Below are 19737 nucleotides of genomic sequence, written 5' to 3' on the forward strand. Positions count from 1 at the left end.
GCGGCCCCTCTCCAACTCTACGAGCAGTCCCCACACGCGTCCCCAAGGGAAGGATTCTAAGACGGGAAGTGGGACCGGTGGGAGATCCCGGTTGGTGCATCTCCAGCCCCCCAGAGAATCCCAGGCGGGGCAGGGGTTGTTCTCTCTCTAGCGCCCTGGGGAAGAGAGGTCTGTCCCAGGCGGTTTTCCCCGGCTCATTACCTCTCCAGCGCCCCATTGATCCGCCGCACGTTGGCCGTGATGGCCGCAGTGGCCCCGCTCAGCCGGCCGAGCGCATCCTCCAGCAGCTGGGCATCACTCCGCGTCCGGCCCGGCCCGCGAAGCAGCAATCCAGAGCTCCGGCTGCGCCGAGCGCCACCCGGGAGCGGAGCCGCTGCCTCCATGTCCAGACAGGGAGCGCGGGCAGCGTCGCCTCACGTGTCTGGAAACGCCCACGTGGGCTTTCAGGGAGCAGCCCAGACTCCCAAGGAGCAGCTCAGAGTCACTCCGGCTCTAGGGCCAGGCCAGCTCCCAGACCCGCTGGGGAAGGGTTTGGACTTGCCGAGCCCCCATTCCCTGGCCCAGCCTCCGCCTGGGCCACTATTCCGACCCCCCCCCCAGCGCACACGTTGCAGTGGTGACAGGTGTGGAGGGAAATGAAGCAAAGCAGGGAGGTACGGCGCCAAATAGGGCTCATCAGACAAGAGCAAAGGGGCTTTTAGGTTCTAGGAGACCCTTCCCCACATGAAGCACAAGCCCCCTGCCCTGTTAGGCTCAGATTATGCCCTCGCCAGCACAGGGTCCCCAGGGCTATTCGCTGAAAGTAAGGGACCAAACCACAGCAGCTGCTCTCATAGGGCCTGCCCTTGGGGAGAAGGGGTATTTCCCTTGCACAGATGGAGGGAAAGCACTGGAATCCATATTAACAGTGCACTGATACTGGACTTCACCACCAAGTGCTAGGCTACTCCATGCTAGGGCCCACAGCGTGCAGCATGGGCACTAAGACTTCCCTTGTACAGTGTGGAGCAGGCAGGGTGAGTGCAGGGGATCCAAATAAAGGAGCCTTATGAAAAGAGCAAAATTAGTCTGGTCTTTTGAGTTTTCTTTTTATTGGAGAGGGGAAGAAGAGCCAAAGTATAGAGACACCTACGAAGTCAGTGCAGCAACATAAGGATGTTAAGTCAAGCCAATGGTTATTTATTCTAAAAATGGAAGCTATTGCCTACATTTGCCAGAATCTGAAGGAAAGTTACAGATGTAAACAACCACACAGTTACATGTTCAATGGTAAAACCCTTTTACTGGCCACTTCAAAACGTTTTACAGTTTGTAAAAACATTTACAGCCTTCATGTTCTCTCAAGCTTTCCATCTACAGCAACTAAGACGTACAATCATGAAACACTAACAGATCTAAAACAGGCTGCATTTCCTTGTTTACCATTTAATTTTTCTTTTTTTTTCTCTTTTTTTTAACAAAAATGTGCAGAAAAAGACATCTACTGAAGTTGCTAAGATCTCTTGGTCTTACGGACAAGGATGTGGCAGTTCTAGTCATCCCCAGAAAAACAGGTTTTATTTAAAAAGGACTATAGCTTCAAAAGTTATTCTGTTAACGATGACAGCGCCTCCTGAAGTGATTTAAGCTTTCCTGGCTCCAGTGCCAGTTACTCCATGTCCCCCAAACTCAATGAATCTGTGGAGGATCTGCGCACTGGAGGTTGCCTGTGCCCCACCAACTGGAAAGCACACCCCAAAGAAGGAACTTTTTAAAAATACCAAAGCATCAAGCACCCTTGCCAGCACACAGATACTGCAGGCTCCTGCTTTCTCCCCTTTACCCGTCCCAAGAGTATTTTCTAGTGGCCCGAAGCATCATTTAAAATACCAGTTGCTTTGTTATAAAAACGGTCGTCACACAGTCACACGTTCAGATACACACATGCGGCACCGCAGTTGGAGACAGTAGAACTCTGCTTCTCACTAGTTCTTGCATTGGGAAGTGGCACAGGGCTGGGAGAGCCCAGCAACCTGTTACCTGTGCTCTCTGGTGCTGGCAGAGCCATGTCTCACCATGTCCTGGTCTGGATGGAGGGGTTAGTCTGGGCTGGGATGTGACAATGGGCATTGGAGACAGGACAGCTTGCAATGGTAGGCAGAGAATAAAAAAAATTCGATTTTTAAAACAAATTAAAATGTTTGTATTTCAAACAGCAAATCACATGGAGCAGAAGGTAATCTTCAAGCTGGGGAAAGGAAAGGAACATAATTAGCTCCCTAGCCAAATCCAAGGCTATAGGACCAGAACCAAGAATATTTACAATTCACTTCCTAAGAGGGTATCCTGTCCTCACTGGGAAAGGAGGATGGGGGAAGAATTGCAGGGCAGGAGACAAACTGATGAGAATGAAACAAAATTAAAGATCAATGCTAAGTTTCATAATGGGAAAATAAATCAGCCTCCCCCCCAACCCCCTTACAAAAGATACAAGCCAGCCACATTCACTTCTGCCATGAATGCACTCCCTACACCCCACAGAAGTAGCTGCCCCCCTTCCTCCCCCCAACACAACTATTTGCCTGGGAAAGGAGTAATTTCTGAAATTATGCCCCCTCCTCCCACCCAATCTTACAGAAATTCTGAAGACTGAGGACAACCCAAATTTTATACTGGAGCACGCTGTAAGCTCTGAAGGGATCCTCCTTCACGCAGTGTCCTCAGGAACCCCCCCCTCCCCTCTCGTGGGACTAGACTTCACAGCTAAAGAGTGAGTCAAAATCAAAACCCTTTTGTTTTCAAGCCATGGGGAGGGCAGGACACACACACACACACACACACACACACACACACACACACACCCCGACTTACCCACTTCAGGCTGGTTCACTACTGCATTCAATCGCCTTCCCTAGTTTCCTATATACACGCTCTACCAGTTTATCAAAACCACAGGAGCACTTTACCAACTGTGCCCTCTTCTTACGGTATAAAATTGTTGCTATTCTCAGCACTATCTCCTCACAGGTGAAGGTTACACACTGCATGGGTTGCCTATACACACACACACACACACACACACACACACACACACACTACGCTCTAATGAAGAAAAGATCCAGCAGAAACCCTGAGAAATGTTCCTTCTCTTCCACTAAAGAGGACAGACACTATACAGAGATGATGATTCAGCACCTGGCCAAGCCTGCTAGCCTGGGGGGGGAGGGAAGGGAGGGAGAGGGGAAGAGAACAGAGTCTCACCCAGACAGTCTGATTTGGCCAGGGAAGAACGAGAATTTAGGGACTGGCATACCAAATTCCTGTGCTTCCTTCTGCCAAAAAACAGTTCATGATTCCGCTTACAAGCTTTCAGGGAAATTTAATAGCCAGGGGGGTAAAGCAAACTGCTTGGCTAAAAAGCACAGCCTTTGGCCAGGGATACGTTACATCCAGCCAGCACAGCACTGCCAGACGAGACAACAGCAGGAACGTGGAACTCTGCCAGATTTCCAAGGTGGAAACGGTCCCTTCTCCACCAGTCATTGAAGAGCACTAGACTCCAGAATCACTGTGGGCAGAGCCCCACACATCACCCCAAAGCTAGATCAGCAAATGATAATCTGGAAGGAAATTAGTTTTGCAAGTGAATGATCAGTCAATTAATATTGCCTGCCCTCCCAACCCTCCCTCTCGCCCCAGGGGATGCTGGCCCCTCTGTTCTCACTCATCTGTACCTCCAGGTTCTTACATGTTCAGTTCCCATCACTGAGCGCATCTTGCAAACCCCTGCACCTCCCTGCCCGGCTGCCAGTCCAGCTGCTCTAGAAAGTTGTTAAAGGGTACATGGTTTTCCTGCCCAATCACAGGATACAGGCCAGGCAGCGCTAAGTGCTGCACTCTCTGCGCAAACATTTTGATTACAAATATCTAACTAGGTTTGAAATGTTTTATAGAATAAGACAATATTCTTTTCAACAAACTTTTTAAAAAAAAAATTTACAGTTTTTTTCCTCTTCCCACCCCTCCCCCCCGCCGCTGCTCTCCCCCCAACAGCCCTGTTTCCATTGGTTGTGTTTTGGGAAGTGGCAGACACCTCCGCAGATTCAGCTTCTTGGCTGAAGGGTGAAGACGGCTGGGATTTCACCGATATCCTTGGTATCCATAGTAGTTCCTGTAGTATCGGTCTCTGTCTTGGTAGTAGTTCTGCCACTGGAAGGAAATCAGAAGCAGTTTGTATCCAGGGGCATGTGCTGGAAAGGCCATGTTCCCCCTATAACCATACATCGATAGCTTCTACCCAGCCCCCTGTCCTCCTCCATAAATGTCCTAGGACAGCAGCTCTCAACTGTGAGCATGCTACTCTGGTTTAACCTGCTTGTTTCCACACTGCTCCTACAAGTGACCAGGGCTCTTCATTGCAAAGAGAACTCAGAGACCTCTAAAAGTGATTGTAACAAGAAGGAGCTGTCCTTGTTGCCAATACATAATAGAAGCAGTAACAGGAACCGTGTTCAAAAGAACAAGTAAAAACAACCAAACTCTTTCTTAATACTACTCTTCCACATGGAAAGTTGCTATAGTTGCTACAGGGATGCTACTTCTACAAGTGGACCATGGCAACAGCAAATGGGAGTGAGGTGTCCACAAGACATCTACTCTAAAAGGTTGAGAAGTCCTTCCTATAGTTATTACTGCCTCGTGGTGTGTGGCCACTCACCTCCCGGTTGTACTGCCTATAGTAATCTCGGTATCTGTTGTAGTCATACTCGCGTCCGTAGAATCGATCATAGTCCCCTCTGTACCGGTCATAGAAGTTACGGTAACCCTGTGAAAACAGAGGTTGTTACTTAAGCACACCAAACAATGTGCCCTTTAGGAAGATATGGCCCTGTGGAAAGCAGAACCACATCTCATGGCAGCACCGCATAGCCTCCAGTAATTCCTTGAGTTCTATTGTGTCTTCTATCCAAACCGCTCAAAGCATTTTATACAGAGGTAGGTGCATATCCCCATTACTGAGATGGGGAAACAGCAAATTGGTAGCAGCCAGGACTAGAACACCTAGGTTCAGGCAGCCACCAAGATGCAGCACATGACGGCTGTCAATACCTTTAAGCCACATCTTATACTCAGGGTAAGGCATGGTGCAAAGGATCCCAAAGACTACCAGGAAGGACTCTATCAGTACAGAAGTTACATTTTTTAAAGTCTCCTTCTCATGGGAGGAAGTGTGGCCTAGAGGCTAAAACACCGGACTGAAACTCAGGACATCTGGGTTCCATTCTGGCTCTACAACTGGCCTGCTGGGAGTCCTTGGGCAAGTCAGTCACTTTCCCCTCTGTGTTTCTGGCCTCCTTTGTAAAGTACTCTGAGGTCTATGGATAAGAATCACCACACTAGAACTAGGTATTATCTCCTCCTCCTCCTCTTGGGAAGAAAATGGAGCAAGAATCACCCCCAAAACTCCCTCTTTTCCTGTAGAGAAAAATCAACAGCCACCACCATACCCCCTGCCAGTATTTGGTATAAAGTAGTCAGAACTATTACACTCACTCCTCTGTTTCCAGGCTGCCCCCAGTACTGCTGCTGTCCATAAGATCGATTGTCATAACCTCGGCGCTGTCCACCAACTAGAAAGAAAACAAGCAAGATCTCAGACAAAGCTACAGATGCAGTACCTCGTAAACATCAGCAAGAGTCAAGCTGTTCCTGAGTTGCCCCATGACTTACAATCCCCTGATGGCAGAAGCCAACGAACAGGGTGTCAGACTTTCTAATCACAGATCAGCACAGTAACTTCCTACAGGTTGCATGTTTCCCATTTGGGGAGTGAGAGCAGCAAAAACATTCAGTACAGAAGAAACCAGGACTCTATAGAGAGAAGGCTAGACTAGGTTTAACTTTTTTGTTAAAACAGCTAGAGCCAGAAGGAGAGAAATGAAACCACAGATTAAGAAGAAACGAAAATTCTGTCAGGAGAAACTAGCAGAGATTCCTGTATAACTGACCATACCAGATTTTACACCGTCCAATAAAGCTACAGGACAGAAAAAAATCCATCAGCAGCCCCACTTATCCCAATCTCAGTAGCTCCCAAGCAAAGTGAAAGAATGGTGTTTGGATAGGAAGAGCATACATGAGACAGGCAACACACCATAAGCAGAGGATTAACATTAATGGAACAACATCCCACTAGGAAGAGATGTCCAGTAATGCTCTGCTGCAGTCTATAGTATGACTGGGACTAATTCATGCAGATATTGACAATCTACAGGAAGTAAAACATACACCGAGTGTTGTTTGTCAGAGATACTGAACAAGCTAGAATTGTCGGCAGAGGGAAAGAGAAACTGCTGGATGTTCTGGTAAGGTGAGAGAGATGGGGCAATGGGAAGAAACTCAATTCAGATAAATAAGGCAGCAGGGGGAAGCTGTCTCCAAGCAGGAGACTGAGGAGTTGAGACAAGCAAGGGCTTACATCATTGTGATGCTGCAGCAGAATAATGCACATTTAAGACATGAAAAAGTCTTGGGGGTAGAAAGGACACATGCAAATTAAGGACATTTTTTGTCACCAGTCAAGATAACAAAAGTTTATGGGAACAGAGCATACTATAATACAGATTTAAGATGGTTACTTCTGCCATGACAGTAAGAATTAAGGACCTGGAGGGAGCCCAAGTTTCACTGAAAGGCAAATGCTTTTGAAAATCTCAGTCCTTATAGCCATCAGTTAGCACAAAACACAAGAACAATTTAGGCTCTGAATAAGGAAGTGGAAGTTAAACCATGAGGGCAATGGGCAAGGGAGGTGCTTGAGAAAAGAACTAGAAGCTGGAGTGGAGAGAAAGTTCTGTTCTCTTGCTGAGGCCTGCACTGAGTGACCCAAGTCCCTTCTTCAAAACCTAAGGAGTAGAATCCTTACGGTTTGCCTGGACATCAAGAGAATATGGCAAAAGGAGCCTTTAGACACAAAAGAGACCAGAGAGGCAGTGCTGCCCAGCCCCTACAGAGCCTCACCATATCCCTGGCCACGGTTGCGGTTCTGACGGTTGCGCTTGTTGCGATTATTGCGACGGTTTGCCCGTTTCTCAGATGGAGGGAGCAGTTTTCTGGCCTCCTCCTTGTATTTGGTGACCAGTGGCTGGGCCTCCTCCTTCACCAGCTCTTCATACATCACCTCATCTAAGTAATCACTCTTCTCCGGAAGTGAGAAGTTAGCTGCGTTAAAATGGAAACAGCAAGAGAGTTCACAAGATCAAGGCAGCTTTCAGTGGCTCAAGACCCTACTTCCCAGCAGAGAAGAGATTCAGGAGGTTAATAGACTTCCTACCCCATCCCCCAAAGGGGCACCTGGGCTCCTACCACTGCCCAGGACTGTCTGGAACTACCTAGTTTCTCTGTATTATTTAAAGATTGTTAGAGATGCTGCAGCACAATGTAACAGGCTTGGTTGAGCCTGTCTACCTTTCATTTCCAGCATCACCGATTCAGGCACATCCTCCCCCTCAACCTCCTTCCTCAGCTCCAGCCTCTTCTTCCAGTCTTCTTCATTGGGGACAATCACAACCACCTTGCGAGAGAAACCCTTGAAGGCAAGCAGCTTCCGTCGCTGGCCGGAGTTATACACATTACACTGAGGGGGGGAAAAAAAAACGGGTTTCAGAAATTCATCTGCCACTAACTCAGCCCAGTCTGGATCCCCTCCAATCAGAATGGGACATGAGGAGTACACTCAGTGTGCTCTGAAGTCAAGTTGCTCAGGTCAGGAAGTCACTGGGGTTTAGTAACAATACCTGATCAAGAATGTAGTTTCTCTTTGCCCTGGGAGCAATCTGGACCAGCTTGCTAAGGCACTGGGCAGCTTGCTGGATTAACAGGTCTCGGCTCTTGGGATCCATCTCTTCATCCTCAAGGCCCTTTGTCTGGCAAGAGAAAAAGGGACATCAATAAAAGATTCTTCAGATACACACAGTGTTTTACCAGCCCTGTGGTCACCCATCTCTATCACAGGTGCCAGTATAAAACGTGTCAGACACACGCTATTGGTGCAGAGATAACCCAGAACACAATTCCCACAGCTCAGTCACTAGTTCTGTCCTCTGGAGCTGTAGCCTTCTTTAGCCTGGAGTCGTGTACAGAAAACCCACCCCTTTTTGTTGTTATCAGAGGAGTTCCCTCCCCTTACTACTCCACTAAGCAATTTTCTGCAATGCTACAGCAGAACACTGGCAATGGGATATAAAGCCACTATACTTTCCAGGATTGTCCAGCCAGCCCAGCGAAGGCTCTAAGTGACACCATTCTATCCAAAGGAAGGGCTTACCCTCATTTGGTAGAGAACAGTCTCAGTTCCCAAGATGTTGTATCGTTTCTCTTGATTTTCCTGTGTGTACTTCTGTGCCCACTGGGTCTTCCCAGACCCTGGCAGTCCAACCATCAGCAGTACCTGCAGGAACACCACAAAGAGGTTAGAGGAGGAAGAGCTGAAGTGATTAAATAGCTGTGGAGAAACAGTAACAGTCAACACAATGCCTTGCAGGGAATGGCTCTTTCCATATGTACGTCACGTTTTCCTCTCTAAACCAGGTCAATATGCCATGCAACACAGCCACGCTGACTCCTTACAAGCAATAACTAGGACTGTCTAGAACAAACCTCATTACCTCACACTCCTCTGTGGTTTTGGGTGGAAGAGGTGTGCGCACTCGGTCCTCAACCGGAATGGCATGGATGAACACGTATTCCTCAGGAATTGGGAAGAAGGGCTCCTCCTTCTGACCGAAGTTCAATTCAACCACACAGTTTTTGCATAGCACGTGTGGCAGGAGGGCTCTGTCAGTGAGAGATTCTTTACTGATCCGGAAGGCCACACCCAGATCCTCCCCATTCTTCGAGAAGGACAACTCCACTTCTTCACTCTCAAAGTTCTGTGACAACAAAGAACACAAGAATCCTGTGACCAGCAAGTTTTGAGGGGTGGCCACTATTTCTCCCTCCATTGTCTTTCCTCCAAATCCATCTCCCAGCAAGCTCCTGCACGAACAGGAGGAAAGCCACTTCACATATATTTTGGATGCAAGGATAGAAGTCTTCCCCCCTCTTGCCCCTCCGAGATGGCAACCACAGGCCTTATCTACAGCAGGAATTCTCAACCTTTTTCTTTTGGAGGCCCCCCCGCCCCAAACATACTATAAAATCTCCATGGCCCACTTGTGCAACAACAACTGGTTTTCTGCATATAAAAGCCAGGGCTGGTGTTAGGGAGTAACAAGCAAGGCAACTGCCAGAGGCCCCATGCCACAGGGGCCCCCACAAAGCTATATTGCTTAGGCTTTGGATTCAGCCCTGGGTGGCAGGGCTCAGGGCCCAGACTTCAGCCCCATGTGCTGGGACGTCAGCTTTCTGCCCTGGGCCCCAGAAAGTCTAATGCTGGCCTTGCTTGGCGCTCCCCTACTAAAACCTGCTCAGGGCCCACCCCAGTGGGTCCCAGACCCCTGGTTGAGAACCATTTATCTACAGCACTTACCGCAAAGCAACTAATCACATCATTCTCCCCAAAGGGCTGACCAAACTCTTCAAACTGCCCATTTTCAGCCTTCAACCCTCGTCCATCATAGCCATAAGAAAACTCATCCTCACCTGGAAAAGAGCAGCAGGTATTACACGTGTGTTTTCCAAAACTGTGTCACTATTGAGCCAAACTGCCCACTGCAGCTCTTAGAAAATCCCAGCCCAGGCTGCAGCAGCAGCAGCTCAACAGCTCTGTAGCCTGCTCCAGCTCATAGCTAACAACAGAAAAATGAGCTCAGTTACCTAGCTGGGAACGAGAGAAATCCACAGACCATCCAACCCGAAGAAGCGGGACCTCCGTACTGCCTTCCTTCACTGGGAGATTCTGTGTCACCTAGAAAAATTAAAAGAGAAGGAGTCATTTAGCATATTGTGTGCAAAGCTAGAGTCAGGCCTCTGTGAGACTATAATCCTTCTCCAGGTGCTAGTCACACCTGGAGTTACACAAGCTGGAGGCATGCGCAGGTCACAGGTCTCTGTACCAAAGCCACAATTTAATGGGGTATTTCCCCAACTTCCCCTGTAGCCTATTCAAATACAGATCTCATCTGCTTCCAGCAGACAGCCATTCTTGTCAGAAACCGTAACAGGCACAACAGAGAAGCAGCACCAAACCATCTCAGCCGTTTAGAAGTTGATCCCCCAAGGCTTAGAACAAACAGTATTTCTATCGTCTATTCCTTTGGTGCAGAGCCTAGTGAGAGACCTGACCAAGGTATGCTCCCCCAGCCAATCCTTGGCTATTGCTTGGATGAGAGACTGCACTGGTAGGACTATACTCACTTGCTTCCCTTTACAAGGCTCTACAGTCTCCATCCACCCATTATCTCACAAGATCGGAGACAGTAGCACGAGTGGAAGACAGCACTGGGAACCTGCGCCACATAGAAACTTGTGTTGCAATTTTGAGTGAGAGATTTTGGCAGCCTGTCTCAGAATTGGGATGGATAGATTTATGTTCTGAAATCCATTTAACAAGACTGCCAAATTTTGAGCCTCAACCAGCATCCTCATGATTACTCTCATCAGAGAGGAGATCCACCAACTAGAAATTCTCTCAAATGGGAGACTGAAGTGATACGGCTAAACCTAAGGAAGAATGATAGGTTTCAGAGTAGCAGCTGTGTTAGACTGTATCCGCAAAAAGAACAGGAGTAAGGAAGAATCTATTCTACGCAAAACTGATTCCTGTCAGTGTATGGGCACACCAATACCCAGGACAGAGCAGCTATTGGTGAAACAGTGGGGAATTTTTTTCCCCAAAATAAAACTAACTGTTACTTTATATGGGAAATTCCACCACAAAAAAGAGGTATGTTGTGACATACACCCACAAAAACACATCTCGCACAGAAATAAGAACAGCTTTGTGCTTTTTTCATTTTCCCCAGGCAGGATGAAAGCAGCCTAAAAGGTGTTTAAGAAAAGCTTTTATACATTAGATATCTAAGACTAGGTTAGACAGAGGCTGCTGTGAATGAAGAGATAGTGGAGTTAGTATCATAAAAGACTGACAGCTGAGCAATAAAGAAGTAAAGGGAGTTTTAGCTAGACTGATTACAATTCTGCTTTGAGAACACCTGTATGATTGGGATGTATAATTCACACTTGGAAGAAAGGAAATCTTTGCTAAAGATTAAACCCTCCATAACCCTTCAATTAAAGGACAGAAGGTTCACAGAAACAACCAAACCCCTCCCCGTCCCATCACCCTCTCCCCTCTGGATGCCCTCCAGCAAACTAGGGGAGCCCAGACTTGACAATCCTGATATTTCAAAAGGTAAAATACAAGCAGGAAAAAACCTCTAAGAATTTGCATGCCTTCTCTATATTCAAAGCAGCAAAAGGGTACAATTACATAATTTTAATCAGAAATTTGGCTCTAACTGCCACAAAAAGTAGGTCTACGTTTGCATAAAGGCCAAAGAGTGAATTCCGACAGATTGCCTCTCTCAACACTTTCTGCAGGATCTTCTCATCACTACAGCTCCTTATCCAGACCTTGTTTCTCTCTCTCTCTCTCTCTCTCTCTCACACAAACACACGCACAATAAGCTGGGAGTAAAAACATGAGCTGCTCTAAATTTCAATCCATTAAATTAAATACTCTACATTCCTGATTAAATTAGACTAGCTCAGACCCAACATCTCATTCAGTGTTGAAAGTGCCAGTTACCCAACAGAACACACATGCCACCTCCCAACATACAGACTCAGCACATTCATCTAGCAAGTGCCCTACCTTTGCCTCAAAACAGACTTTCCCCTTTGTCACTCCATGGGTGCTCCTTGCCCCAGACCAAAGGGAGGGGAACTTCTCTGAGAAGAGAGGTTGACCTCCATAGCGGTCCTTGCTTGCTTTGAAGTGGAGATCAGATGTATCTGTCAGAAAGAAGAGATTAATTTACTCTAAGTTCCTTTTTCAGATTTACTCAAAAAGCATTAGACCCCACATGCACCAGTAATAGCCTGGCTCATATCCAGAGAGGAACCCTACATGCTAGAAGGCAGTTTTCTACCTTTCCATTGTTCCAACGTTACTGGCAGGCCCAAAGGTTGCTCTAGTGTAGTGGTTTTCAACCTTTTTTCATTTGCGGACTCCTAAAAAAAGGTTGAATGGTGGTGCGGACACCTTTGGAAATCTTAGACATAGGCTTTAGACCCCCAAAAGTCTGCAAACCATAAGTGGAAAACCACTGCTCTAGTGCTACTGCATTAATGTTGCACTTACCCAAGTACCCCCATATATTGCCCAAAAGATCAAAAAGAATTAGAAATGTTCCAGCTGCACAGAGTTCCACTTACAGAATCTCCTGTAAATTCTATGATAGCTGAAGGAGTAGACTGGCCTCTGTTATTCTGACACACACCCCATTAGCTATGATGCTTGGTTTCTCAAATTATATACCCAGTAATTAAATCTCTGAACTTTAAATTTACTATACATCAAATAACTGCCACATGGCCCATACATACATGTGTCCAGGATCACAACAGTTTCATCATCTTCCTCTCTTGGTTCCTCTTCTGGTGGTGGTGGAGACTTAGACCTAGGCAAGAGTGAGAGAAGAAACAAGTAATCAGATATCACAGAACATCTAGGAATAAGAACAATTTAGAATAGGGAAAACAGCAGAATATAAAACAAGCACACACATTCTGCCTTACAGTCCCATACCAAACTCTATCCTTTTCCCTGCATCCACATGCAATGTCTGTCTAACCACAGAGTTAGCTGATCAAATCTAGTTTCATTCATTGCCTGGGAAGTGACTTGGATTGCCAGTAAAAACACAACCAGAGTGTCCCTTCTCCTCACCGGCTATTGTAAGCCTCCTCTCGGAATTCATAATAAGCACGGCCATGTTCTTCTTTTTCTTCACGTTGTCTCTTAACCCCTCGCCGCTCTCCATCTGAGCCTGTTGGCTTTGATTTATCTTCATCCTCTTCGTCCGCTGTAAGGGGCAGAAGAAAAAGTCAGCAAGTCTTACTGAAAGTGACACAGAACCTAAAGAATGCAACACCAAAGCCTTGTGGGTCCCACCTGCCTGATATGTTCTCCTGGCAATAAGATGACACCTATAAAGTGCTTCTGTCTCATGGACATTCTATTAAAAAAAATCTGGTCATTTCATTAAACTTAAAAAAGCCAAAAACTGTTAATGGGACACCATCAGCTTAACAATTACACTTCTGCCTGACTTTCGCCTATTGTAAAGCGACAACCAAGATCACTAGAATCAGAAGATTCTGCATTTCAGTTTGTTTAATTTGTGCATTTTACAGTAATTTGTTTGGAGCCAGTTTTGCTATTTCCCATTTTGCTCATGTGCCTCTTTCACACAGCAGCTTGGGAGACTACTACATTTCAGAAACGAAATAGGACTTTATAAAAACATAAAAATGTACAGATGTACTCAAGGGTGTGATTAGTACCAGAAACTATTTTTAACGTTTTAAAACTGACTAGACTTGAAGTTGAATCAGTAACACAGATGTGCATTGAAGAACTAGTGTTCTTATAAGCAAAACATTTTGAATTCGGTTTCTCCCTAACTTACATGCCAAAACCTGGGTTCAATGTTCATTAGTTAATTAGTAACATCTGTAATTGTCTGAGGATGAAGAGAGCAGTATAAGCAGTAAGTATCAGTATCAATATCCCATGTTTCACCTACAAATAGCTGAGAACATGGATATGCCCTAAAGAGTGCAGGTAAAGCTCCCACCAGAGAAACAACCCTCTTCAATCTGGTCTTGCCAGGAGAATCCATGAGAAGATTTGTTTTTAAAATGTATTCTAATTTTTTTTAATTTTGCATTTTTATATTTTCCTACTTTGGGGCTTTAAGGTCCCCACCAGGCTTGGATTCTGCAAATATTTATGCATGTGCTTATCTCTGAGTCCCCCTAATTCAAGAGGGGGCAGGGAAGAAACGGGGTGGGACAAGATGGTTTGGTAGTAAAGCTAAACATGTGTTTGAAAGATCAAGGTCTCTGTCGCCACATGCATATATTTTATAGAGAAAATGAAACTGTACTTTTAATAATAATATAAATCTAAGCAAACCAGAACACAGAAAAAAAAATCCAATTAATTTGTTGTTGTTGTGATCAGATGGGCTTCCCCCTCCTCCATCAACTTGGAAACCAAAAGAAGGGAACAGAAAAGAGGGGGTGATGCCAAAGTGAGGCTCAGCTTTTTGTTAACCAATGCTTTCTATCGCTTATTGTTTGCATTTGCCATTTTACAAGTTCATACCAATTAATGACAAACTGCTAGTAATTAACCTGGCAAGTCTCTGAAATATAAAGTTGCACTGAACTCCACCCCCCGCCCCCATCTTTTATTGTGGGAAATAACAAAGATGACTATAACTTAAGTTTAGAGAAATTAGAGAGACAAGGTGGGCAAGATCGTATCTTTTATTAGATCAACTTATGTTTGTGAGACAAGCTTTCAAGCTTATACAGACCTGAAGAACTCTCTAATAAAAGATATTAGCTTGCACCTTGTGTCTCTAATATCCTGGGACCGACACCCCTACAACTACCCTGCAAACAATGGAAGGTTTAGCAAAATTGTTGGTTTGCTATAGACCTTTGACAATGGTTTGTTTATAGCCAGTTTCCCTCCCTCTTTCTCTACATTTTTCTTTAAATTTCATGGGGAGATAGAAACAAAAACGGTACAATGTGTTTAGGTACCAACACTCATCACTAAAATTGGCAACAGTCAGTGCCGTTACCTGGAACTACTTTCAACTTAAAACAGATTTGGACTTTATCCCAAAGGGGCACCAATAAAGAACTGTCAAGCCATTACACTGGTGCTGACAGGGCTTTACCTTTACACCCTGTAACCCCCTTCGGGGCTTTATAGCCCATGCACAAGACCTAGGATTGCTGAACCAAAAGGCAATGCAAAGAGATGTTCAGAGCAACTGCAATAGTGAATTATTTACAAGGATGTTATCACTGAGCCTCGAAATCGCCTTTCAGGAGGCAGGGAAATTTTTGCCTTCCAAATTGTAAAGTTCCATGGATTTCTTGTGATTCTGCATATGTACCAGGAATTGTATAAACGAACTTGGGATATTTAAAATATTATGTCACAGGTTTACAGACACCCATTTATCTAACATGTCAGAAACTAGAAGCTCCCAATCCTCTGGTCTGCGCTTCCAAATACCTGCTGCAGTGATACTGGAGGAAACGAATTGGGGGAATAGGAGTAAATAGCTGGGGGGAGGTGGACCAGAATGTGTGGGATAACCTGTAGGGTATCTGGATAAGTAAGGTAAGGAAATGGTCCCAGATATGCAGGATAAAGAGAAACTGGTGGGTAAGAGATCTGCACGAGAGATGTGGGAAGGGGCCTGGATACCGTAGGATAAAGGGAACGGATGTGTGGGATAAGGTAATTCCATGGAAGATGTAGGACAGACCCGGATGTGCAGGGAAAGGGGGATGCGGGGATCTTTGGGTTTCCCCGCGAGTGGGTTGTAGAGAGTAACCGGATGTGCGCATGACCTAAGGGGGTCCCCGTGGTGGGGAGGAGGAATCGGCGGAAGTCACCTATGATGAATGTTCCCCCCACCCCGTCTGGGGCCTCACCGGGCTCCTCGCCCCCCTCTTTGGTCTCAGCCTCGGCCGCCACCGCCTCGTCCCCGCTGGGCCCCTCCTCCTGCGGCCGCTCAGCTCCATTCATGCCGCTCCCGTCGCTCCCCTCGGGCTGGGACTGCGCCTGGGCCTGGGCCACCTCTTCCTGCGGCCCGTGCTGAGGCTGGGCCTCCCCGCCCAAGGCCGGGGTAGGCTCCTCGTCAGCCAACAGCGCCTCCTCGTCCTCCTCCTCCTCCTCTTCTTCCTCCTCCTCCTCCTCGTCCTCCTCGTCGTCGCCCTCCCCACGCGGATGGGCTCCGACCGGGCCCCCCGCAGGCCCCGGCTCCACCCCAGAGCAGGCCCCAGCAGCGCCGCCCTCGTCGGGCCCGGCCGCCAGCATCTCCGCGTCCAGGGCCTCCTGTAGCCGCTGGGCAAGCTCCACCTTCAGCCCACGGGAGTCGAGACCACGGCGACCCAGCTCAGCCCGCAGCTCAGTCACCTTCAGACGCTTCACGTCCATGGCAAGGGGGGGACAAGGCAGCGAGCGAAAGACTCCGACCGACCCAGCGCCTCGGCCGCCCGCGCCGTTACTGCGTCTGCGCCGAGCCCTACCGCCGCCTCGCAACACTACAGCGCAAGCGCGCCCACCGCACAGACGGACCACCGCGCAAGCGCGGGAGGCCAGTCCCATCAAGGCGCACGCGCAGCCTCCAAGAGTCGCTTCGGCTGCTCACTGCGCAAGCGCGGGCTCGAGGCCGCCCACGCCGTCGCGCAGGCGCAGATTCCAAAGGGCCCCTCGGTTCACCAATATACAGGCGGGGCTCCGCAACGGCCGCCGAAATCCGACATGGCGCACGCGCATTCTTCCCACAACCCACGCAACTGCACATGCGCACATCGCCTGGGCCCGAAAAGGCGCACGCGCCCCGTCCCACTCTTTGACGCTGTGCGCAGACTCCAATTGTTTTCCCTCAGCCGCCGTAAAAACCTCATGCAGTGTCTTCGATCTGACCACCTAGCTGCGCACGCGCAGCCTTCCACTGAGACCCTGCCGCCCTCGCGCTGCCTACGTATATAGCGATCGGTTTAGGCGGGTGTTTGAGGCCTCTAGGGCCCAGCCGCACCGGAGGCTGCTGAATTTTTTGTTTGGCTGGTTCTCTCCAATCCCAAAGGGCCGAGGTCTCTAAGCTGCCTAGCAACTGTAAGGCTTGCTTTTGATTGGTTGAACGCCTCTGAGCTCTCAAATCCCCTGCACCCTGGTTCAGCCGATACAGGCGCCATTTTGTGCCTTAGTACCTGAGTCTGAGAGAGGAAAGAGCTGGGAGAAATTATCCCGCCTCCCCCTTGGATAGTAACCCCACCCGACCCCAGCGACCTGTCTCCCAAGGTATAAGGGGGCAATTATCCCACCCTGGTGTACTTGTCCCCTAGAGAGAGAGGCAATTACTCTCACCAGGATATCTGCCCCCCAAATAATGGGAGCACTTACCCCCACCCCAGGGTAACTGCCCCCAAAGATGGGGGGCAATGCCCTTCCCCACCAGCGTATCTGCTGTCCCCCATATGTGAGTAGACTAGAACCCCAGGAACCTGCTCTGCAAAGCTGCTGTGGTTTAACTGAGATGGGGTGTGTGAAAAACCCAAACCCTGGGGCTTTGGGAGTTGCTTTTAGGGGTTTAGTAAACTAGTTGGGAAGAGGTTTCAAATCAACCGGCCTTAATCCCAACTAAGAGCATGAACACAAGACTTTGCACCCAGTGAACTCAAATGGTTTAAAAAACAATTTAACCCAGAGCAACTTTCCCATATAGGCAAAGCCATGGGCATTAACTGGTGCCTGTAAGTACCAACATAGATTCATAGCCAGGCAAGACCATATAGTCTGACTTGCTTCATAACAGGCCAGAGAACTTCCCTGAATTCATTGCTGTTTAAACAAGAGCATACATTTTAGAGAAAAGAGGAGGAAGAGATATTTGATGGCTCTTCAATCTCATGGACAAAGGCAGAGCGAGATCCAGTGGCTGTGTTGCTGAAGCTGGACAAATTCGGACTAGAAATACTGTACACAGTGTTAACAGGGAGGGGAATTAAATTTCACTCGGGATGTAGTGGAGTCTTTAAAGTCTCTTTCTAAAAGATACACTTTAGCTTAACCATAAAATATGGGCTGGATTCAGGAACAAAAGCTTGAAAATGTGTCCCAGATACCCAAAATGCTTGAAAACCAGAATGTGAAAGGGAAAAAAGTATTCTTTAATATAAAATTTAAAAAACTCATAGATTTTCAACCCCAGAAGGGAACATTAGATCTTCTGGTCTGTCCTCCTGTATAGCACAAGCCAGCGTATTTCACACACTTATGTCTGCATTGAGCCCAATAATTTGTGTTTGCTTACCATCTTCCTGAAAGGCAGACAGCCTGGACTGGAAGCCATTATGAGTTGGGGAATCAACCCCTTACCTTGGGAGTTTGTTCCAGGGATTAATCACCTTCCTGGGGAAAAGGTTGCCTTCTTTCTAATTTGAGTTTGTCTGGCTTTAACTTCCACCCATTGATTCTTGTTCTGCCTTTCTCCACTAGATTAAAGAGCCCTCTAGTATTTTCTCACCATGAAGGTATTTATACACTGTAATCAAGTCACCTCTCAACCTTCTTTTTGAGAAGCTAAACAGATTGAACTCTTTAAATCTCTCACTTTAAAGCATATTTTCTGGTCCTTGCATACTTTTTGTGGCTCTTTTCTTCATCCTCTCCAATTTTCCAACACCTTTTTTACATCATGGACCCTTTTACATTATGCCCCTTTAACCCATGAACTATCTCCACTCTCTGCATTTATTACATTCAAATACACAAATGTAGGGTTTCCAACTTCAGGGTTTAAAAATAATGATTCAGCCCTCAAAAAATATTAAATTGTCTTAAAAATAACAAGGTACTGAATGTAGTTTTCTAGTATCAAGCTCGTTATTTTAAGACAATGAGTTTTTCAAGGGCTGAATCATTATTTATAAACCCTGGGGATTGGCCACACTGGAAACCCTACATTTGCATTTGAAGGTCATAAGTGCAGAGGACGGAGATAGTTCTGGGTAAAAGAGGCGTAACAAGAAGTAACAGGATGGGATGGAGCAAAGAAAAATAAGCAGAATAACAGGACAAATTTAGAGACAGTGAGAAGACTGAGTCTCAGGCCTAGTCTTTCAAGACAAGAAATGGGAGCCTTATTCCTGTGATCTGATCTTAGCGTTCATGAATATAGTGAAGGGAATAACTTTGCACTGGTCCCTATTGTGGATAGACAAGAGAGACTTTAAGAGATGTTGGTCTTTTAAAATCTACTCAGTTTCAGACAAGTAATTACAAGAGTTTTAGGTGCTCTACCTACCTAAGTGTCCCCCTGCCAATTTGTGTGGTTTCACAACCACATTTTGTTATGTTTATGTCATACAGAGAAGTTAGATAAAAACATAAATACTCTTTCTGGAAGGTTGCAATGTCACACTACATTATTTCTTAGAATTCAGAATGATAACACACAAGAATCCCAAAACAGTAGGAGACAAAGCAGGCTGCTCCCTAAAACAGAAAGGCAAAACTCACCCCACCTTACTCTAGGCTATCTGTTGGCAAACTAGCTGCTGCTAGGCCCAGATCACTTCCCTAGCAGAGCCTCCTAGCCTGTGTGCAGCACCAGGAAAACCTCATAAACATTTCAAGTTTTTCAATACAGTTTTCAATACACCACATCACACATTTACCTTTTTTGCCAGCTCCCAATATTTCATCTCTCTTCGTGGTTGTATGAAATACAAACAAACCTGAAAACTGTTTATAGGGAAAGAGATCACATATGAAACAAACGCTAGGCAACTGGTGTGCTGACGCCACAGCCTACCAGTATTGTCTCATTGTTTCCTCATGTTCCCTCATCTGTCTGTATCCAATTCTTGTCTCTTGCTTTATACTTAGATTGCAAGCTCTTTGTGGCAGGGACCGTCTGTATTCTGTGTTTGCATAGCACCTATCACAATAGGGTCATGGTTCATGATTGCGGCTCCTAGTCGCTACAATAATAC

General features: G+C 46.7%; 1 protein-coding gene across 1 annotated transcript; it reads right to left on the bottom strand.

The window, feature by feature from the left end:
- Positions 1-1158: 1158 nt before the first annotated feature.
- On the bottom strand, positions 1159-16377 carry HNRNPUL2 (heterogeneous nuclear ribonucleoprotein U like 2). Its single transcript, XM_038411387.2, has 14 exons — positions 15670-16377; positions 12872-13007; positions 12529-12602; positions 11795-11934; positions 9796-9886; positions 9509-9621; positions 8646-8909; positions 8306-8428; positions 7776-7904; positions 7447-7615; positions 7000-7200; positions 5533-5609; positions 4697-4804; positions 1159-4188 (listed from the first exon to the last, which is right to left on the bottom strand). The coding sequence occupies exons 1-14, from the start codon at positions 16343-16345 to the stop codon at positions 4120-4122; spliced, it is 2370 nt and encodes a 789-aa protein (XP_038267315.2). The 5' UTR covers positions 16346-16377; the 3' UTR covers positions 1159-4119.
- Positions 16378-19737: the final 3360 nt, after the last annotated feature.

The sequence above is a fragment of the Dermochelys coriacea genome, chromosome 7 (assembly GCF_009764565.3).
Source record: "Dermochelys coriacea isolate rDerCor1 chromosome 7, rDerCor1.pri.v4, whole genome shotgun sequence".
NCBI classification, from domain to species: Eukaryota; Metazoa; Chordata; order Testudines; family Dermochelyidae; genus Dermochelys; species Dermochelys coriacea.

Bases quoted from the DNA above. Each gene is read 5' to 3' on its own strand.
- HNRNPUL2 (XM_038411387.2), bottom strand. From the start codon at position 16,345: ATGGGACTGGCCTCCCGCGCTTGCGCGGTGGTCCGTCTGTGCGGTGGG. The intron at 5,610-6,999 runs GTGAGGCTCTGT...TTTTCTTTCTAG, and splicing joins CAACCGTGGCCAGGGATATG to TTGGTGGACAGCGCCGAGGT. The intron at 4,189-4,696 runs GTGAGTGGCCAC...ATTTCCTTCCAG, and splicing joins ATAGGCAGTACAACCGGGAG to TGGCAGAACTACTACCAAGA.